This window comes from Eucyclogobius newberryi, unplaced genomic scaffold (genome assembly GCF_026437365.1).
Source record: "Eucyclogobius newberryi isolate DKJ021-1_F unplaced genomic scaffold, fEucNew1.0.hap1 SCAF_122, whole genome shotgun sequence".
Lineage (NCBI taxonomy): Eukaryota > Metazoa > Chordata > Actinopteri > Gobiiformes > Gobiidae > Eucyclogobius > Eucyclogobius newberryi.
Window position 1 is genome coordinate 180,162 of NW_027315749.1, and position 23,240 is coordinate 203,401.

General features: G+C 39.6%; 1 protein-coding gene across 1 annotated transcript in view; it reads right to left on the minus strand.

Annotated features, from left to right (window-relative positions):
* Positions 1-1,900: 1,900 nt before the first annotated feature.
* LOC140357038 (E3 ubiquitin-protein ligase HECW2-like) overlaps positions 1,901-23,240 on the minus strand; it is a 34,078-nt gene continuing 12,738 nt past the window's right edge. Inside the window, exons 9-30 of the mRNA XM_072442013.1 lie at positions 22,630-22,750; positions 22,423-22,551; positions 21,809-21,910; positions 20,539-20,689; positions 20,357-20,460; positions 19,656-19,783; positions 18,754-18,939; positions 18,343-18,495; positions 17,836-17,938; positions 17,650-17,746; positions 15,891-15,974; positions 15,679-15,788; positions 15,032-15,152; positions 14,840-14,953; positions 14,567-14,719; positions 13,523-13,621; positions 13,292-13,421; positions 6,413-6,559; positions 6,224-6,338; positions 5,586-5,671; positions 5,401-5,513; positions 1,901-3,812 (exon numbers count right to left, since the gene is read on the minus strand). Coding sequence (XP_072298114.1) covers positions 3,701-3,812; positions 5,401-5,513; positions 5,586-5,671; positions 6,224-6,338; positions 6,413-6,559; positions 13,292-13,421; positions 13,523-13,621; positions 14,567-14,719; positions 14,840-14,953; positions 15,032-15,152; positions 15,679-15,788; positions 15,891-15,974; positions 17,650-17,746; positions 17,836-17,938; positions 18,343-18,495; positions 18,754-18,939; positions 19,656-19,783; positions 20,357-20,460; positions 20,539-20,689; positions 21,809-21,910; positions 22,423-22,551; positions 22,630-22,750 — 2,658 coding nt within the window. The 3' untranslated portion in view covers positions 1,901-3,700. The remainder of the gene's footprint in view (positions 3,813-5,400; positions 5,514-5,585; positions 5,672-6,223; positions 6,339-6,412; positions 6,560-13,291; positions 13,422-13,522; positions 13,622-14,566; positions 14,720-14,839; positions 14,954-15,031; positions 15,153-15,678; positions 15,789-15,890; positions 15,975-17,649; positions 17,747-17,835; positions 17,939-18,342; positions 18,496-18,753; positions 18,940-19,655; positions 19,784-20,356; positions 20,461-20,538; positions 20,690-21,808; positions 21,911-22,422; positions 22,552-22,629; positions 22,751-23,240) is intronic.

Genomic DNA, 23,240 nt, shown 5'->3' on the forward strand with positions numbered 1-23,240 from the left:
ACGAGAGCCAGAGGCTACGGTGCGCAGAGTACCATACTCTGTGGAAAAAGAATCAACAGTTATCGTCATCACAAGTGATGAGTCAGATTGTGTCACAAGTGATGACGATAATATGGGTGCTGAACACCTGTATTATGCACCGGACAATCGGGACAATTGGGACAATCGGGACAATCGATCAACATACACAACTGTGTATACCGGTTAATGGAATATAGAGGGAAGAAAATAAGTGATCAACTTGAAAGGTTATGAAATGCATAATGTATAATGTACAATGTACAATTGACATGACAGTAGCTGAAGAAACGCAATGGCATATTGTTGCCACTGTTGTTTACACTAACTAAGAGAGTTTTTTATCTGCTACAACATAACTACATGGAATGTTAATGAGATTATGAATTGAGATGGGAAATGTACCAGTTCATTTGTGTCATAGGTGTGACCAAAGCGAGCAGCGGAAGAAGGTCTCTTAAGAAACCAAGCGAGGACATATGGTGATGTGGGGACACTTGTGGGACGTTGTGCCTATGTATCCCTTTTGTGGCCAGCCATGGTCATAACAAAGACCAGCATCACCCAGAACCATACCGCAGGGTCAAGGTCGAGAGGTTAGTGGACAATCTGGTCCCAGTAGCACCTGATACTACGTATTTGATTCTATTGGGGTGTCCAGAGGTCCCTGACGAGTCAAACTGACTGACCAGAGAGCAGCGGGTTTGAGGGCTTTCCGCTTGTACTTCTATATTTCCCATCACACCGCACAAAATTAAAGACAAGATAAATGGTCTGTTTGTCAAATTACAGAAATTGACCAATCTGACTCAAAATTTAGGACAGTAATGCTGTAGAAATGTTGTGGGCCGAGAGAAAAGAAGTGTGTTCAATGTTGAGAACTGTGCATAACTTTTTGTGTGTAAAAGTGTCATTTTAACAACAATATGAAAGACATGTTGAAAACTGAAAAGAATAATATGTTTGGCATGTGAGACAGTGACTAATGCTTTGATAAACAGGAGGGAAATGTGACAAAATGTGAATATATGATTATATTTCTGTGATGTATTTTATCTGCATAATAGTGATATTTTATCTGCATCATTAGTCTAAGAGAAGAACGGGTGTGTGACAGCATTTGTTTGTGAAGGGGTCGTAAAGATGGGCCAAAGGATGTTGCCCCAGAGGGGGGGGGAGTTGCACCCCCCCTTGCAGGCTTTATCTCTACGGAAAAATACCAAGTGCCTTGATGTGAGGCTGACCAATGAGAAATGTGACCCGCCTATTCCAGAATATCTAATAAAACCAACCAGCATGGGAAAAAACAGTGTGAGACGCGGGGGTGAGACGCAGGAGGGTCAGCCAGGCTCCTTACAACGGCTTGGCTGACACAGTCCCCGCGTTTTCTCCCATGCATGCCACACAAATGTCTGATATTTCTGTGTCGTTTAATATTCTAAGTTGAATTGTGTTCTCAATGTGTTAAGGAATAGCATCGGCGTATGTCTGATTCCATGACAATGACAAGGTTCATTACACTTGGTCAGATTTGTCAAGTCCGTCCTCCGCTCCATACACACATCATTCTTTCCTGATGTGAATATTTTGAGAGGACCTCTTCTCATTCAAAAGATATATTTTGATTTAAATTGCCATTACCATCACAACGGAAGACAATTGCCATGCCTGAAACCAATGAACGCAATATTTTTACTTATCTAAAAATAAATTTTGGCCTTAATAAACCAAATTCCGATATTTTCTTAATTCTCTTTGGTCAAGCATAATAAAAGGGAAAGCTCAGAGGCATGTAAAAGATTGGAATGATATGACCCTCATAGTCATTGTCAAATAACCCATTTCAAATGCACCAATTCAAAAACATACAAACCTACTTTAATAAATGTATTTATTAAATACATAAGTCCACAAATCTCATCTTTGTAGATATTGCTTCTAGTTTTGAAATGTTTATTGTTAAGATGCAACAAGTGTTCAATTTACTTTTTGTCAACCCATACCTGCCAGCTGCTAAAGCAGCACTAATATCTACCAAAAAATGATGGTGGGATTGAAATTAACTTTTCTTTTGTTCATAAATGATCAGTAACAGTGAGTAAACTGCAGAGGCCAAAACTACAACGTGTCCATTTCACAGAGAGCCCAGTCATTTGTGTATTCTCCAAAGGGCTTAAGAATAGATTTAGTTTTAGGTAAAAACAGCTGGATTGATGAGGGGTTAAGAGTCAAAAAGACAACACCATCGTCATTTGCCAGTGCTGACATTTTACTGAAGGTGCTGACACAACAAAGTGAGTTATTTAACAGATGGTGGCAGCTTGGTCGAAAAACTTTGGTACATTCTGTTTGACAAAAGGGCAGTGCAATAGTGTGAGAACATGTAAATGCAAAGATTTCTTTACAACTTTGAATCTTTGAAACTTAAATATAACCATGTGTAATAAATATGCATTATAAATTGTGAATAACATGTTTTAGTAAGGCTTTGACTTGAGACAATAAATACTACCAATAAATAAAATGTCATCAGAATATTTTCATTTATACTGTGTATTTTTACATTTCTGTTTACATACTTCCAACAGAATTGTGACTAACAAACAGTGATGTATATGTCACTAGTGTGTAATAAAGATTGATTTACTAATAAAGAACAGGATGGAAAGTTTTGCTTTGTGTTAATGGATTATTGGTACAAGAAAGATAATTCAAATGGTGACAAAATGTAGTTAAAATCTCGCATCAGAATGTTAATGTACGCATCTAAACACACATAAATGACAGAATGAGAAAGTTAATTGAAAATAAAAATATTATATTAAAATTGTGAAGTTAAATGCAAGTACCTTAGTATAATAATAATAATCTGCAAACAAATAAATGTAGGCTATAATCTGGATATTTAGTTTGAGTTTTCATTCTGTTTTGCATCTCTGAAAGTATGTTCTTCAAAATATCTTCCTTGTAAATATGGATCAAAACAACTTTAACATCTACTATCAGTCAGGAAATAAATCATACATCAATTAGCATTATACTTCATATTGAACTGTTTGAGTAACATCATTGAATATAAATGTTCATTTTTTCCCTGTAAGAATTAGTCTCTTCTTGTCAAATTACCCAAGTTACAATTAAAAAATGTATTGTTCATTATAATTCTGTTCCATTAAAATCACTTCTCGACCACACATTTAGAAAAGCTATTTATAGAATTTTGATGATTTTGATGAAAATACGGTGACAATACTAAATCTTGAATTGGGACTCAAGTGCCATTCACTGAAAAACTCCCCAGAATCCTCTGATGGTAATCGACAATAGGAAATGCAGTTACCACAATAGTCCACTAAGAGATGCTGTAAAACAACTAAGCGTTAGTGAAGCTCAAAATGAGGTCAAATTGCCTCTATTCAGTTTTGCAGTTCTGAATCCAAAAAGCAAAGGAGGCAGTGGTCGCTTATTCATGTCACCAATAAGTCCGCATAAATATGTTCCTTCCAAATGTTTAAAAGGGTGTTGGTCCCAAAAGGCATATTAGGTCCATAGTCCTGATTGATGTTTTGAAGCAATAGTGCATCCATCATAAATTAACACAAGAGTCTATAAAGTGAAGTCCAGTGCCATATCTGAAATGTGTCTTTGCACTGTAGAGATAAGGGATTGTAATAACTTCATTTCATTCTAGTCCAAAAGTGCTGGTTTCTTCGACAGCGGTCAGCATCTTTTCATAAAGCATTGAGAAAGACGGATAAGGAGGCAGGTCCAGCCGGTTGAAACAAGTGTGAGCCCTGGACAAAAAACACACACAGAATAACATTTATTGTAGTGAAACAAAGCAATTCTACCTTCAAAAAGCATACCAAGAGAGCATACCATTTAAATAAATGTGACCCAGCATCTAGTTTGGTTTTAGACTGATTTAGGGCACCATTTGGTTGCCTTTGGGTGATGTTGTATGTTTTATGAAAATGAGGCTAAACTCTTTGTGGAATAAACTACTGAACACAGTAGTGGCAGCTTTGGTGGATGCCGCTCCTAAGCAGCAGTTTAGGTTTCTGCTGAAAGAGGACTATAGCAGACTATTACGTTGCTGCTGGAAGACATTGGTGTCAAGTGCCTGACATGTCTGTGGATAATTTATGTCATGTGTTGTCTTCATTTTCATGTTATTGTACTGCAGTGATCCACGTTTCTGTACAGAAACCTTGAACCTTGAATATGGCATAACTTCACATAAACCCTATAAGGCTCCGGCTACATTAGCCAGATATTTTTATAAACACACGACATTTTTGTGCATTTGGGCCTGTCTGACAGACTTGGTCTGTCCCCTCATACACAGATTTTTACGTCATTAAAACTGTAAAGTGAAGATTTTAAATTCATATCTCCGACATGTGTGTACAGAAAAGCTGCATGTATATTGCTGCTGCAGGTACAGTAATGAGGAAAGTAGCTAAACAGGCCACTGTCACTGCTGAGACAGTGTGCACAGCCAAAACACATGTATAACTGTAACTAAAGGATCATTTCATGCATGTGCATGGAATGTTATGGATCAAACACAGAACTGGAAGTGAACGTCATGCGTGGACACGGTCAGTTCTATGGAGTTGATATTTACTAAAGGAAAAAAAAGCTGCATTTCCCTTGTTATTGGTGATGGGCACAATCATGACTTAAGAAAACCAACTTTAGTTTATTGGCAGATATATTTATTTAAGCTGTTGATGCATACAAAATTCCCATGCCATTGCCATTTCTGCTCTTTATGTTAACTGCAGCTATAATCAATAGGCCAACATAATTAGTGAATGAACGCTGCTGATATGGCCTAGATAAAAATGGAACATTGCGTGATCATCACGAGTAGACAGAGAGATTTAGGCAATGTGCAAAAACAACAAATTAAACTTCCAGGGTAAAATGTCAGTTAGTTTGCTTTTCTATGGAATGGGATTTCCCAGCCTCAAAACTGTATTTGAGCTTCATAAAAAGAATAATGTGTTAAAATCTGTAACATATCCGTAGATAAAATAAAAACTTAAACATCATGGGGTTTCTGAAAGCATTTGTCCAGTAAAAACTAAAATTCATGATTGCCGTTTCTGTCATAATCTCCTCAAATAATAAAATGCAAATATGCAGACTGAAGTCAGATCACATATATTATGTCTGAGTGGTTTTCATTTGTCGAAACATAAATATTTACATCTATCTACCTCTATTGGGCAGATACTGGAGGCAAACTGTCTGATGTGTCTTGCCCAATCACACAACAGCAGTATGTATCAGTGATGTGGATTTAACTGACAGTTAGTGGGCAACCGTTTCACATGGTAGAAACTTTCACCCACTAATAGTTCCAGCAGTTACCTGGGCAAGGATGTCACTTTGCCCCACTTCTCCACACAGAATCTCCTCGGCCCGTTGCTGCCTCGAAGTGCTGCAAAGCCCTCATAAGGGATGCTGGACGTCCCCGTCACAAACTAAACACACAAGTTTAAACTAAATGATAACAAATAGCAACAAAGATGGATATAAATCTATAGTAGACTAACCTGCAGTAGTCGGAGTCTCTGCTCATTGTTGAACCTCTCCACTGCTGCCCAGAACCAGCGGATTACAATGTGGTGGTCATGGTAACCTATAGGACGAATAATAAAAAAAAATATATCACACGATTTCAAAAATAGAAATAGCCATTTATTTGAGAGACAACATCTTTTCATTAATATAATGGAGATGGTAAAGCTTTAAAATAAGGTTCCTTATTACCTTTATTCCGCACTTTATCATTTGGTTCTTGCAAACTGTTTAATACGCAGCTTATTAAGGTTCTTGCAAACATTTCGTACAAGTTTATTCTTTATATCTATGTGGTTAATGACTTGTTAACATTTATAAGACATTATAGCCATCTACAAATGCAATAACTGTTTAAATACTTATTATTGAGGCATTATAAATAGTTTAAATAAGCATCACCATGGAGGCTTGGACATTGTCTGACTGCAAATCCAAAATTAATTCAGCACTTTCACAGTTGTGATTTATGGACAACTGGAACCATCTTCTCAAAACAACTCCTTTTCCAGGCTGGTTATTATACATCTTTTTTTTGTTTACACTTTGTTATCAAAAATGACCAAATATTCTTTAAAAGTTTGGTAATGATTCATCAGATTCCTATTTGTACCTCCTCTGTACTCTGTGTTGTTCCTCCAATCCGACAGGTCGATCTCAGCCGTGCCAGCAATCACCAACTCAAGCTCTCGAGCGTCAAACACACCCACCAGCCTGGCATCTACCACCTGAAAAGCAGCATCATATTTAAAGCATATGTCGGTAAAATACAATACAAGTTTAAATGTGAGGACAAAATGACCTCAAAAAAGCCGCGGACTAGGCTTTCCGTTTGCTGCACGACGCCTCTCTCGATCCGCCACTTCACCATGCGCTCGATGTACTCTTTCTTGTTCTTCTCCGTCACTGGGATGTTGGCTCCTCCAGGCTTCAGCTCCCTCTCCGTGATCTGCGCAACAAAGACTCATTATACAGTAGGTTTTGACAAGACAGCACACTTTTCATAGTGGAAAAGAGCTTTTATTTTTTAATTTAAAACAATTTAGTCTACTCTCAAGGTCCACCTATGTTCCCATCCTTACCTAGTGTAATTCAATTGTAACTTTACAAATAGATTTTTATCCAACATGTTTTTGTGTATTAAGCTGTCCAACTTTCTAATATATATAATACGTCTCTGTAGCTTAAAAAAGACTTTCTCCATTGGAACAAAATCCCAAATCGTCCTTGATCAGGGACAGTGGGCATTAACAGGCTACAACACCAGCATAAAAATAAAAAGTACATTTATACATCACCTCTTAAATGGTTTAAACTTCAAAAAACATTATTAAAAATATATATTAAAAAGGACTGATACTTAATTATAATAATTTCAGACCACAATGTATATATTTTTGAGAATCGAATATAATTATCCTATGTTTTATAAAGGATTTCTGATTTTAAAAAAAAGTTACAGTTAAGAAAAATGGGAGATTAAAGGAATTAAGTCTGACAAAAATGGGAAAACGCGGTAGAAAATGAATGAATAGCAAACTACAATTGGCTGAATATATGAGAGTCCAGTGGAGATGTACAAACGCTCATACTTGGCAAGAGTTTAACGCACTTTTTTTTATAACACAAAAGCTCCACTTTATTTGCTTCCTGCTTCCGAAGAGTGCACACGCTTTTTTGCTCGCTCCGCTTGCTATCGCTGCTTTCCTTATTTATTTTGCTTTTTAATCAGTTTTTGTCTTCCAAACATTTTTGCTTTAGACTTTTTCAAGTAAACCAAGGATTTTAAGAACATTTTTCCAGTTTTAACGACATATCTGACGCCAGCGACATGTCCGGGAGAAGAAGGGAGAAAGACTGTGAACGCTGTCGGAAATATCAACAAGAAATTAATGAGCTGAAAACACGGATATTTGTTTTGGAATCTGAAAAAGTTCTTCACGATACTATTCCTGTGTCAACCGACGGTAAGAAGAGCACACTTTTTACAAGAAAAACTGCTACTTTCAACCTAAACCGCAGTGACTCTGTGTCGTTTCCAAAACTGTCTAAAAACCAGAAAGACCAGGCTGTTTCTTGGAACAAACTTGGAGCAAAGCCTAAACGATACAAAGATAACGTGAAGTCACCTAAAATACAGCTCACCAACAGATTTTTACCACTTTCAGAGATGGAATTAAATGAAAAAAGGAAAGATGACGTGGCCAAAATACAGCGAGGAGGATCTGTGCCAGGAGCCAAGGTCACGCAGATTGTTTTAGTTGGGGACGGCGCGATAAGTCACATGACGCATGAAAAGATAAACACACATTCTTTTCCAAGCGCCACTGTTTCTGAGATAACGTCACTCCTTCCAAATATTATGGCTAAGCATGGAGGAGCTAAACAGCTGATTGTGCACGTGGGTGCAGTGGACATGCGGCGGGAACAGACTGAAGTTTTGAAAAAAGACTTCTTGAAGTTATTCGACGTGCTTGATAAAATGGAAATCAAAACTTTCATAAGTGGACCTCTTCCAAACATCGACAAGAGGATAAACAAGTTTAGCCGGCTTCTTCAGCTGAACACATGGCTGTCCAAAGAGTGCTCCCCGAGAGGACTACACTACATTGAGAACTTCTATCTATTCTGGAAACGAGAGGACCTGTTTAAGAGAAATGGCCCCCACCTATGCAGAGGTGGAGTGAGGGTGCTGACAGAGAACCTGCTCCACGCTCTGAGGCATTGGACTGGGCCTGGACAGGGTCCTGAGCAGATAGTTAGAGAAGAGAGGAATGAGAGAAGAATTCCTGCTCCCTCAGCCAGAGACCGAGCCAATGTTTCAACATCAAAAGCACCACAACCTCAGCCTCCACCAAAGGATTCATCAGCAGCTGCTCCACCACCACCAGCAAAGGATTCAGCTGCAGCTGCTCCACATTCACCTCCACCGCCTCCAGCAAAGGAACAATCTTCAAAGGCCTTGGACCCATCTGTGACAAGCCCAACAACATCCCTGTCATCGCCCCTGCCTTCACACCAGCCCTGGGTTCCCCCTGCAACATCTACTCCCACTAAAGATTCATCATTCTCCTTCTCATCTCCACTCTCACCCATGGGCCTTCCCAGCCATTTTGAAAGTCTGATCAAATCAGGCATTAAGATGGCTCCACTCACGCCCAATATAGCAAGGGCTATGCCGACTACACCAACAAAAGCCCCACCACCCATCCCTCCTCGCCTCTCACCTGGTCCCAAACTTTCCTTGGCTACAAAAGCCCCACCACCCATCCAACCTCGCCTTTTACCTGGTATCTCCCATAGCTAGGATGCACTGGGTCTCAGCGTTGACGGGACTTATTGTCACATTAAAAATCAAACCAACCCGGGGCCCTATGTAAAAAGAGCCCCCCCTAGTGCTATTTCTGTAGTCACATCATCACACAGATGGAAAAACAAAATGCGAGTCAGGCCCAATCTGAGAAATGTGATTCATATTCCCTGTGAAAAGATAAAGCCCAGTCCCTCTGAAACTTGCTGTGCTAAATGTCAGATCCTTATGTAACAAATCTCTCTTAATTAATAATTTTATTTCTTCTTATAATCTTGATTTTATGTTTTTAACTGAAACATGGCTTGACAAAAACACAGGGAATGTAGTTCTGATAGAATCTGCTCCACCCAACTTTAAGTTTGAATCTGAAACACGAGAAAACAAAAAAGGGGGTGGAGTCTGTGCTGTCTTTAGAGATGAAATAATTACCCGCAGGTTGTCTTTTGGGGTGTTTTCATCATTTGAGTATGTATCCTTTAAAATGGAGCTAAAACGGTCTCCATCCATTCTCTTCATTGTTTTATACAAGCCTCCCCAGCACTGCCAAAGTTTTATTGATGATTTTACTGAGATGCTTTCAGTCATATGCACAGACTTTGATGGTTTGGTCATTACAGGTGATTTCAACGTGCATGTTGATAATGTTTGTGACAGAAACGCTAAAGAGCTTGATGCTGTCCTTGAAACCTTCAGTCTTACTCAGCATGTGAGAGGCCCCACCCACAGCAAAGGACACACTCTAGATCTCATAATTACAAAGGGAGTAAATATTTCAAATGTTAATGTGATCGATGTTGCTCTGTCTGATCATTTCTGTGTCTTCTTTGACCTGTCTGTTTCTCCCCAACCTCCGGTTGGTCCTGCAGTTGTTCAGAGGAGACACATAAGTGATGGCAGGAGACACATAAGTGATGGCACAGGTGCACTGTTTATGGAAATGATACACTTTGAAAATGTCTCATGTTCTAATGTAAATGATTTGTTGAACTCTGTTACATCTAGTGTTTAGAATGTTCTGGACACCATCGCCCCTATAAAGGCTAAAATGGTTAAAAATAAGCAGAAGGCGCCGTGGAGAAATGATGATTCGGTCAGGGCACAGAAAAGGGAGTGCCGCAGGGCCGAACGGAAATGGCGCAAGTCAAAGCTCCAGGTTCAAAAAGAGATTTACAAAGAAAAGCTGAACATGTACAACCTAATCTTATGTAGAACTAGGGAAAGATATTTTTCTGAAATAATTGGAAGCTGCAGTAACAACTCGCGTGTCCTGTTTGCCACAGTAAACAGATTAACAAACCCTCCAGCTCAGCTGCCGTTAGAACTCATTTCCACATCCAAGTGTAATGAGTTTGCATTATTCTTTAATGACAAAGTTCAGGGCATTAAAAATGCTATAAATCCCACAATGCAAAAAATTACCCTAAAACCACCAAGACACTTAGAGCTAACTCACTTTGCACCAGTAACTGACAAAACTGTCCATGAGATCATCACCAGTCTGAGTTCATCTACATGCTGCCTTGATGTGTTACCCACCAGATTTCTAAAGTCTGTGCTGAACAGTTTGTTAGCACCATTCACTCACATAGTTAACATGTCGCTTCAATCTGGAACATTCCCAATGTCTTTGAAAACTGCGGTCATAAAGCCTCTCCTAAAGAAGAGCAGTCTTGATGCCGCAGTACTGAGTCATTACCGGCCCATCTCTAATCTGCCATTTTTGGGCAAAGTCCTTGAAAAGGTTGTTTACCAACAGCTCACAGATTTCCTCTTAATAAACAACTCATTTGATGTTTTTCAGTCAGGTTTTAGACCTCATCACAGCACTGAGACTGCTCTTGTCAAGGTGACAAATGACATCCGCCTGAACACTGACACGGGCAAAGCCTCAGTCTTAATTCTGTTAGATCTGAGTGCTGCTTTTGACACTGTCGATCATGGGATCCTCTTACAGAGACTAGAGGACTGGGTGGGCATCACTGGCACTGCCCTAAACTGGTTAAGGTCCTATCTGGAAGGCAGGAAGTACTTTGTTGAAATTGGTAGCTGTGTCTCAGACCACATGACCCTGACCTGTGGAGTGCCCCAAGGGTCAGTCCTGGGTCCCCTTCTGTTCTACCTCTACATGCTGCCGTTAGGTCAGTTGATACGCAGTGAAAATGTGTCCTATCACAATTATGCAGACGACACTCAGATCTATGTTTCACTATCGGCAGGTGAATATGGACCAGTGGATTCACTCTGTCACTGCATCCAACAGATCAGTGTGTGGATGCAAAACAACTTTCTCCAGCTGAACTCAGACAAGACTGAAATAATCGTTTTTGGCCCACAGAAACAAAGAGAAAGTGTTAGCGGTCACCTCCAGAGTCTCCTTCTAAAACCTACAAACCAAATTAGAAATCTGGGGGTAATAATGGACTCAGACTTGAACTTTAATAGCCACGTCAAATCAATAACATCAGCAGCTTTTTACCATCTAAAAAACATTGCCAAAATCAAAAATATAGTGTCAAAACCAGATTTAGAGAGACTTATCCACGCGTTTGTCTCCAGTAGATTAGACTACTGTAACGGCCTGCTCACTGGCCTCTCCAAACGAGTTGTAAAACAGCTGCAGTACATCCAGAACGCTGCTGCTCGGGTCCTGACTAGAACCAGGAAGTATGATCACATTAGTCCTGTTCTCAGGTCTCTGCACTGGCTCCCTGTGGCTCAGATAATAGACTTTAAAGCAGCTCTGCTTGTGTACAAGTCTCTCCATGGCCTAGCACCAAAGTACATCTTGGATATGTTAGTGCCATATGAACCATCTCGGACTCTGAGGACCTCAGGGACCGGCCTCCTGCTGGTGCCCAGAGTCAGGACAAAACATGGGGAATTTGCGTTTCAGTTTTATGCAGCTAAAATCTGGAACAGTCTTCCTGAAGATGTGAGACAGGCTTCTACTCTGACAATGTTCAAATCTAAGCTAAAAACAGTTTTGTTTAGCTGCGCATATGACTGAAAGGATTTTTTCTTTGCACTCTTCTCTTTTGTTTGTGATTTTATTAGTTTAGAAAATCAGTTGGATTGATAATTTTTAATTTAGTTAATTTTATTGTATTTCTGTTTCTGTAATTTCTTTGTGATTTGAATGCATTTTTCCTGCTGTGAAGCACTTTGAATTGCCTTGTGTATGAAATGTGCTCTACAAATAAACTTGCCTTGCCTTGCCCTTTATCACGGGTAATGCCAATTGTGGAGTCCATGAGGGTGATCACTGGCATATATTACAATATACTTAATGTTAATATTCTTATTTTATGGACCAACCTCAACATACAAACAAACAGCTGCAATTTGGACATAAGCTTCTAAAAAACGGCAATCACAAGACGTTGGCTTCTCCCTAGAACAACGTGAATGGATAAATATTGTAAACAACAGACATAGTACATGCACTGGAGGAAATCACCTTCTCCAGCCGTCTCAGAAAACGTGCCTTTTTAAATTATGGTCAGAAATGATGGGTCAGAAGCCTTTACAGCCAGACTTGGTGGTGGTCCAACATAAATAACCTGACCAGTTTTTTTTGTCCCATTTATTTTCTGTTCTTTTATTATATTTTCTATTATTTTTTCTCTCCCTGTTTGTACTTTCACTTCTGTACAGTGGATGGTAATACTAGTTGTTCTAATAACAAACCCTGTATTGGTAAACCATAACCTTAAAATAAATAATTATTAATGGTTTTATACTAGTTCTGATATACCGGTTCATAGAATAGGTCAATTTTCACACTATTCAGGAAAGGTACAATTCATGTGATATATTTTTCCAGTTTTGACTCAAATGTTGTAGCTTTGATACTAGTTTTGATATTGAAAACAATATATCTGGATGTCAATTTCTTTTGACAATCCTGCTCTTTTTTCAACAGAATATAAGGGGAAACTCAACACAAGAGTCACAAAGCAGAATACATTAAAGGCACAATGGATGATTTTTCAGCGATTTGAGAACTCAGGCGGAAGTGCGCATGCGTGTAGATTTCCGTCTTCTTCTGATTCAGCTCAAACTGTCTTTCTCCGTCCTAATTTTGTCCCGTACACTGAGGGAACTATATTATGATAGATCAATGCGCTTAGACACGCGGAAATGTGGGACGAGCCACACGACGCTGCAGGTGAGCGGTAGGTGCGTTTTATGATTGATACGTGGCAGGACTAATCGGCCGTCCACGCCACGAGGAAATAAAAAACGTCCATTCAACCTTTAACACAATCTAAATATTGCAAAAAAACTTGAAATGGCTATGAAAGAAAAGTGTTGTAATTTTGTCTATATAATAAATGACTAATTTCCATCAAAGTGATTTGGACTGACCTGTCCAAAGACCTCTTCGTTGACGGTAAAGGTGAGGTCCAACATGTCTTCGATGTCGTTGTCCTTCATCCACTGCAGAGACTGGTGGAACTCCTCATCCAGGTACTCCAGGTCACTCAGCTCACAAAGGCTAAACCAGTCAACCAAGTTAATTCAGTTATGTTCTCAATGAAGGAGAATGTAAGTCAATTAAGTACAATGCAATTTAGATAATGATGCAATAAGACGTACATGCGCAACAGGCCTTTATAGAAGGGTCTGGTGAAGAAGGCATCCAGGAGGTACTGATGAATCAAGGCCAAGCCCAGAATACGACCACTGAATCTGAACCTAAAACCAAAAAGTGCATCCATATTTTATCAACTGAAAAGACTGTATTCTCCTGGGGGGAAAAAAGTTTAATTTCAGTGACTAAAATGTTTGTGGAATTTTTTGGAATTTTTTGTAGACTACAACTAAATAAAAGGCAATCATAATGACCTGAGAGGAACTGGCATTAATCAAACACATATGGCCGGGACTAATACTTAAGGTAGATATATCTCAGTGAGCCGACACATTAAAAGGGAGCTACATCACAATAGGCATACAAACACATTTACAAATTAAATCTTAAAGGCACTAGAATGATTTACGCAGCTTACATCAAATAATATTAATACTTGCAGAAGGCAAGTATGGTATATAAATATTATGATATATATACACACCATACTTAAATACAGTCCTCTTAGTGTTTAAGAGGACTGGAATGTTTTGAGGAAAAAATCAATTCATGTGATTTGTGAATTGATATTGGTAAAATTAAATTTACCCACATTTGATAAAATGTTTGTGTTTCCCATTTTACCGCTTTCTGACTGTTGAATATTGCTGTATGCTTGGCAATCTTAATATTGGTGTTAATTTTCAGCCTCAACCACCTCACTTAATTTTTTTAAATAATCCCTAAATTAATTATAAACCACTACAACTACCAACATTTTTTATTGGCTAAAAGTCAGTATTTTTGTTGAATAAATGTACTAAAATGTTTATTAAATTATTAAAACGAATCAGAAAAAGACAGAGAAAGTTCCTCTTTTTAACCCCAGACCCCAAACCAGGCCAAATACAAGGAACGCGTCCCAAGCGGTGCTGTAAAGTCATCAGACTAAACCTACATGAGAATTTTCATTTACTAAAACTCGATTAAATCGAAAAATAATTTTAGTAAAAAGACTAAGACTAAAAGTAAATGAAAATGAAAATGTCAGTGGTATGGAGTGAACCTACCATTCGTGGTGGTTGTCGACAAAGGCGGACATGGGGCTGATCTGAACCGTGTAGGTGTCATTGGCCGAGTATTCAAACAAACCATAGTAAGGGTTGAACAGTTCTCTGGAAACAAGGAAGAAGAACTCTCTCGAAGGTCCACTGTAGTCCAACCTGAAAATCACACAAGTTCAATTGTGCATTTATTTAATCTTTGGCCCGTAGGCTGGATCAGACAGTGTCACAGTGAACGTAACCGCGGGGTCCACTCTCAGCACTGGGTTCCACACTCACCCCTCTTCTCCAACAAAGCTGACGTAGAGTTTGCTGCGCTGGAGGTCTTTCCGTGAATAGCACATGATCTGGTTGAAAGCATCTTCCAAAAGATGATCTCTGCGAATGATCAATCTGAGAAAAGATTGAGAAAAGATTGAATGAAAACACATCCATGAACAAGCATGATGACATCTACAGTACATGACATACTTTAGCTTCCCTGGTCCTTGTCCATAGCCTTTTGTTTCTAGCTTCCTGTAAAAGTTGCGTAATTTGGCCTCAAAGTCTCTTTTGTAGGGTGCAGGAGCTCTGGCGTTGGCTCTTTGGGTACCTGGAAGAGAAACATCAAAAATTATTTAACAGGCTACTTATAATCTTTTAGATTTAATTACATAATCTTTGCATTGGAAACCGTCAAACCAATTTATTACAACTTTGAAGATAAACAAAACACCTAAGCTGTAAATGTCAAAACATATTGTCTATTGAGACTAGTAGGTAGGACATATACTAAGAAATTCATAATACAATTTTCCTGCTTGGATATATTATGGACATACATAACGCCTTTATTTTGCTCAGAAATTATGTGTGTTTATTGAAATGTGTGTTTATTGCATGTAAATTATTCCTGCATTTTGGATGAAATGTCCTCTATTGATGTCGGAGTGATTCCTTTATAGACCTCAGCACTATTTTCTATGACCAATATTTATAACAATTAATAACCCATGAAATTAAGCAATAGTTACAAATATAAAAGCATGTAAATTGCATTTCAAATATATTCCTGCAAAAAGAATGCCATGTGTTCATGCATAATGTTTATGGTTATGTAAATGTAAATGCGGGGTTACCAGGGGAGTTCTGTGGCGAGGAGACCGGTGATCCCCGCGGCGACTGGCAGTAGCTGGGGTGCAGTAAAGCGTGTGGAGGCACATAGGACATAACCTCATCTTCAAACAAACTGGAACAATGAAACGGCACCAAACATTAGCAAACAGGACAGAGGTAACACAGGAGGAAGGAGGTGAGCGCTCTGCAGAGGACGTGAGAACCATGACCTCACCTCAAAAGCATGACAAGGTCGGCGTCGCCCGACAGCCTGGCCAGTCCCGACACGCCATCTGTGCGGATCAGCTGCACCTTCTCCCTGTTGTCATAGTAACCACATCAACCATTATAAATCAGAAAAGCCAGACTCTTTGTCAACTAAGCCATTCATGGGTTTCATTCAGTGGGATGAAAATGTAGCACTGTTGCCATAGAAATTAAACATTCGAAACAAAAGAAATATTTTGAATGGCGGAAAGTACTCAAAATGGAACTTATAAACAACGATGCGGATACTAAAATATGAACATATGTGAATATAAAATTAATATATCCATGAGTTTAAATTTGTTTAATTGAGAGTATGTTTCTTAATCTTAAAAAAAATATCTTGTTTAGCTTAATTTATTCATTTTTGTGATAACATATTTTTGCTTTGTCTCAAGCTAAGTATGCATTTTCAAAAACTTATTCTGTGGAAATATATTTTTTAGACCTCAGAAAAAAACACTTGAAACCACTTAAAAATGGATGTGTACCTATGTTCCCCTGTATCCATGTTCCCCTGTACCCATGTTCCCCGGTACCCATGTTCCCCTGTACCTATGTTCCCCTGTACCCATGTTCCCCTGTACCCATGTTCCCCGGTAGCTATGTTCCCCTGTACCTATGTTCCCCGGTACCTATGTTCCCCTGTACCTATGTTCCCCTGTACCTATGTTCCCCTGTACCCATGTTCCCCTGTACCCATGTTCCCCTGTACCCATGTTCCCCTGTACCTATGTTCCCCGGTACCTATGTTCCCCGGTACCTATGTTCCCCTGTACCTATGTTCCCCTGTACCCATGTTCCCCTGTACCCATGTTCCCCTGTACCAACGTTCCCCTGTACCTATGTTCCCCTGTACCCATGTTCCCCTGTACCCATGTTCCCCTGTACCAACGTTCCCCTGTACCAACGTTCCCCCTTTTCTATGAACGAGCAAACTATGGTAGGTCATATTTAAGAAGGTCCTGTATTCTCCAGTGCATACATTCAATGCATTTTGTTGAGTGCAGAACTGTTGTCTTGAATCTCCTCATATTATAGAATAGGTTACTGGTTCAACCACATTATGCAGTTGCACATCCCCAATAGTTGTGCTTAAATGTATAGTTTTACAATTTAACATATAGCAGCATATCCAGACATGGTGCAGGTCCCGGGGAATATAGGCACAGGGAAACAGGGTTGACCCCCTTAAAAATATATTGCTAGTAGTCAAAAAAGATCCAGACGTTCCAGCCAAAGTCATGGTCAAGTGCACGATTTTGTCCGTCTACGAAGAAAGATTTGTGAATAAGATTTGTGAATATGGGGAAAATCTTGAGTGGCTCAAAATCATGGGTTGTGGTTCTCACACTGCGACAGGGACAAAGATTAAACTTTGTAAGAACCATCCACTCACTGCCTCTACGATCAATCTCTATCAAACATGTAACCAACTGTAAACTGTAGTTTTTCCTGTAGTTTTGCCGAGAAGGAGATTCTAAGGACAGAGGACCCTGGGACATCGTCCCTCGCCACCACAGACATTGCCTGACTCCATCGCCACCACAGACATTGTTGATTCGGCCCTCAGAGGCGACTGTTGTTGTGATTTTGGGCCTCACAAAAATAAATTGAATTGAATTGAATTAAATTAAACACAAACGCTCTTCAAAGTAACTGCAGAAGAGCTCAGACGTGGACAAAGCCTTATTTCAGATGCAAAAATGGCAGCTTTATTTACACACCTGAGTGAATGATTGCGGCTAAGGTCGGGCTGTCTCTCCTGCAGGATCTCAAAGATGTTGGGTTGCCGTAGAAATGCTACAATCTTGTCATTGTAAGCTGGGGGAGTATAGTCATATAGTCATCCAAGGTTACAGAAACACATTTACAAAATCTTACAAAATGCTGTATGGGTGATGTTTACTGACCAACTGGCACCACGTCCTGGCACTGGGCTCGGTTGGAGGAGGTGAAAGTGTTGGATGGGCGCGGGAGGACAGGGGGGCCAGGGTGACGCGGGTCTTCACCAGCCTAAGAGAAAATAAAAATAATAAATGGTGTTAAATAATACAAGCACAGGGATTTATATGTATGTTGGTGGACTAGAATGTAAAACTACCCTGCCTGCAAAAAGGTAGGTCAATAACATGCTTTATTTTTTTTTTACTGCCTTCAGCTTTGATTACAGCCACTCACTGCATCAGTTGGGTTAAAATACGGTTTTGCAGCTGAAAGATCACCAACCATGCTGCAGTTATCCAGTAGGACGCTTCGCCTACTGTATTTGCCTAGATGCTTGCTCCAAAATGTAGTGAAGTAAAAGTAAAAAGTGTCCACTGTAAAATGTATTCAAGTAATAATGTATACAGATAACTAAACATGTAATTAAGTACAGCCCTTTTACTTTACTACTATTATTATATAGTGTGTCTTACCTGTCTCCGAGGGCTGACTTCTCCTGCACTGTGGCTGCGTTGGCGTGTGAGGTGGTGCCGGTGAGCAAGGATACTGGGCGGCCGCGAGCTTTGGAGGGGCAACCGGGGGTCGATGAAGGTGGTGGCCCGGGAGTTGTGGTCCACAAAGAAAGCCTTTAAACCATAGCAATGATTATTAGTTTAATATGCGTTCATACCTTCATACCAGCATGGCTGCAAGATATTATCCAAATGAATAATAAATCATAATCTACTGTACATCATTTATTCCCACTGAACAAACTTTCAGCATTTTTTTCCTCACTTTTATTCAACTTTGGCAAAGCTACATATCCTCATCACAAGAAGTACTCATAAAATATTGGAAATAGTCCACTCAGATAGGTGTAGAACTTGGGTTGTGCTTTGTACCTTGCCGGTGTGGTCCTGCTTCATCTCCCAGCCTCGAGGCAGTTCCAGCTGCTTGTTGGCGAACATGTTGAGGAATGCCACCAGGTCGCGGTTGTGCTGGTAACGCTCAAAGTGGTGCGCGTCACGGCGGACTTTACTGATCATATGCTTCAGACACGTGTTGGCGGTGAACATACGGTAGGCACTCTAGGATACACAACAGGGGGCAGAGGAACCAGCCAGGAGAAACAGAGAAGAGAAGAAGGGAAAGAGATGACAAAACAGAGAAAGAGAGATTTTTTTTGTTACAATACTTAAAGCCGCAAGTAACGTTTCTGGTGTCCGTTACCCACTTGTCTTAATGGTGCCTCACCAAGAAGTATAGCATTAAAACTTATCTTTCTCCATAGAGGCAAGCAGGTAACGCCACCAGTTACACGTTAGATCCATGAAGAGATGACCTCTCTCAGACAAATATTTTTCAAGGTATTTTTGAGCAATAAAAAAAACAAATGTAATCAAAAATAAATGCAGGATCGATGCCAGATAAGCAACTAACATCAGAAAATTTACACAGTGCACCAGTTTAGATCAAGGTTAATGCCTGATTCATTCAGCAGATTCATTGTCCTTTTTCATTGTGTATTTTTATTTGAGGTAACAGTCAGGCTCACCACTTTTTAAAGAGAACAAGAATATTTTCCAGGACAGGCTTTTTAAACTCGTCTTGACTGAGTACCTCCTTATGAAATGTAAATAAACACAGAAATTGTAGCAGGAGTCAAACAATTGGAACTAAAAACTGCCAGCTACAGGTGATGTTACTTAGCAAATGTAGGTAAACACATCAATATGGAAAGGACAACAGGAAAAGTGCTAAAGAAACCAGGGAAATGCACAAGCAAAATAAAGAAAGTGCATACAAGGTTGGAATGCAGCACAGTGAAGAAGTCGGGGCTGGTGAGAAACTTGGCGCTAGGAGACTGAAGCAAGACGTTGAGACGAGAGCGGGAGCTAGACGGAGGCAGGCTATTGTTGTCCCTGCGCAGATCTGCAACAATACAACACAGGCATGATCAGATTTTGACAATATAATGGTATAGTGGTTCAACTGGTTTCTTTAGTTGAATTCTGAGGGTGGAACGATGCCGTTTTTGGCCTAGTCAACTAAAGTCCTGGTTCAGTGCCGTTTCTTGACTGATTTATTCCTGACTTTGTCCTGGTTTAGTCTTGATTAAGGGTGAGTTCACACTTACAAATTGACTGCATCAAAATCGGGAGTAAAGCAGGACTAAGTCCAAAACTGAACCTAGTCTAGACTAGACCAGACAATGACTATAACAGCACCTTATCAAGACAAAATGGGGTCAGCTTAGGACCAAATTATGACAAGTTTGAACACACCCTTAGTCCTGGTTTAGTTCTGATTTAGACCTGGTTTACTCGAGGAAAACATGATTTAGTCCCTATAGCGTCCTGATTTAGTCTTTGTGTAGTCCTGATTTAAACCAGGTTGAAAGCCATTTTAGTATAGGCTGATACATTAATAATCAAATACATTTACTTTATATAAAGGTAAAAACACAAGAACCATTGATCTAGAAAACCAAGCAGAGAGATTCACCTCCAGTTGAGGGCTGCATGTCCGTCTCATCTGACAGAAGCTCATTGGCGGGCTGCTCCTCCGGCCGACTGTCATTAGTCATAGTCCTGCGAATACTCTGATACCTGGAAATAGAGTCCAGATCCTTATATAAACTATGAGCCAGTAAACAGCTTTTGTCAGTAAATTGTACACGTTTTCACCTGCGATTGAGCTGCTCCATTTGCTGTATGGAGTTGGACCGCTGCAGCGTCTGAGGGGCAGGGGGCGCTGTAGGACGCTGCCATGTTGTAGTCCTATTCACATGGTCGACATAGAAGATGCGCCCATGACTGTCAATACGTGCTTCCCAGTCTGCAGAGGAGAGAAACAGACAACATGCAACATTAGGGTGGCTAAACAACTAATCTAGCCGAGATTGTCCCCGTCTTTTGGCCCGTGGTGATGACAATGTGTTCAAACAAAAGTACAAGCAGCCTGGCACAAAATGATTCGATGTCTAGAAACTTGTGCAAGTGCTTCTGTGAAAACTGGACTCTCCTCAAAACAAAACAAACATGCATATTTCTTTGAAGCTTAGTAATGGATCTGTTGATAAGTTACATGCTAATAACTAGATAATGTGCAATGGCTGAAGCCATTGAGAGTGTCTGCATTCTTGCGTAAAAGTACTACATGTGTGTAGTACAGACTTTATTCTTGTAAGGCTCGAGCCATGGAATGGAATGTTCATTCAATGGAACGCTTGAGTCTATTGTTCTTCCCCTGGTTTCTTATTCCCTAATGCTTAGCATTAGTGTTAGCATTAGCATTAGCGTTAGCATTAGCAATTTACTTTTGCAAATACTGAAAAATATTCCGGTATGTAAAAATGTCAAAAGCAATAGCCCCCCTAAGACGGTGAAAGTGATCGTAAAGAGGTATAGCTTGTTGAAATCGGTGAAAGTGTTAAGGAGAACATATAGCGTCTGCTTTATGACATCATAAGCAGACACTCAATTACTGCATTGTAAACATGTCTATGAATGATGATGAAAAAATAGGACTGATGCTAATAACAATTCAAAATACAATGCGCAAAAAAGTCCTAAAAAAAAGATTACTTGGATACCTGTGGACTGTACTTTTGATTACAGCAAAAAAGCATTAACAAGGAAATGGATGACAGGGATGATGCAGACTGTCGAGTACTTTACTGAAATAACCATGAATATTTGCAAAATGGAAAATTTGAATTTTACTTTTAACTTGAAAATACATACTGGGAAAGATGAGACCGATATTTAGGGGAACATGCCTGACAGGCCTTTATATTCTGGTTTATTCTTTGGGATACTCTTTTATTTTATTTTGTCTTTTCTCTTTCTGGTTTTCTTGTTTGTTTTTTTTGTTTTTTATAATATAAAAATAAAAAGAATAAAAAATAAATATGCATTGTGCAAAGGAGCATAGCAGCATAACTCTGATACTCACTTGGTGGCAGTGGCTCGTCCACTCGCTGGTATCTGCTGATGTCATGGTGCACAGATGGCAGAGTGCGGACAGACTGGTGCCCGTTGACCTGAGCGGTGCAACCTAAAAACACATTTGTTTAAAAGCACAACTGTTGACTCTGTAATCCAGCAGCTTTTGGAAGCAGTAGAGCTCTTGTTCTTCACTGCACAGTTTAAATAAACCTCAGGTCTTTCTAAATTCCCTCCACGGTCAAGCCTTCAAACTGGCCAGACTAAATAGTGCAGTATTTGCTTCATCATTTGTAGCTGACACAGAAAAAGCCAACAGTAAACAATAGAGACAGTGGAATGGGTAGTAGCAGTGTATGGTGTACACATGTGTATATATAAGCAAGTTAGATTAGATTGCTGGCTTTTTCATTTTGCGCCTAAATCTTATAATTTTTTGGCTGTGCTTGGAAAATGTTACTTGTATAGAATTATTTGGTCAGTTAGTCCCATATCAGACTTTTAGCTCTAGTTTAGACCTTGTATAGACCTACTAGAAATAATAAATATATTGTATGGTAGAAATATTAAGGTCCTGGAAAGCTAATAAATATTTGTTTAGGTGATGTGAACTAACTAACTAACCTGAGTCTGAATCTTGGTTTTGGGCCACTCCCCCGGCGGCCTGTAGAGAGCGTCGTTTCCTCCAAACACCTCCGGCCTCCCCGCTCCCCTCCTGCTCCTCCTGCCTTGTCCTGCTGCTGACTCTGGTTCCTAAAAACAGGTGCAAGTTGTCATCACTGAGCAGCTCTGTTTCAGGTTAAATTCAATTGGCTTTTAATAAAAACGTGCCAGAGTCAGTGGTGCTGCTGCCGGCTGCTGCCGTTTCCACAGGCCCATTGGCCTCACTGCTCGATGACTCCGCACCCTCCTCCTCCGCTTTAGGGGCTATTTCTTTACCTGTGTCCACCTCCTGCAATTTCGGAAAGACACTTTTAACACACAATTAAAAAAACATATATCATAAGTATATAGCATTTGTAGAATTTTGCTCATCAATTAGAGGTAGCAAACTGCCAAACTAGGCCAACTTCATAAGATTTATGAAATAATTAGATGTGTGTTACATTCACCAGTAGTAGAGCTGGGTAACATGGCAAAAAAAATGTATCTCAATTTGTTCTTTTCAAAAATATAATAAAAATGGCTTTTAGTAGTGATCTTATGAAAAAAACAATAGAGACTTTTAATCAGTATAATTTCAAGCAAAATATGAATAGTATTTAAATCGAGTACATCTTCCAATGTCTGAACTCTGAACCACGATTTATTGACAGGGAATTCCTCCCCATTTTGTGTCCAATGTTTTGCAGTGCAAACTTGTAAGGAAGAGTTATGCATGTAGCTACAGTATATGACGCTTTGAGATGGGAGCCGATTCGCTGTGCAAATTTGGTCCGCCC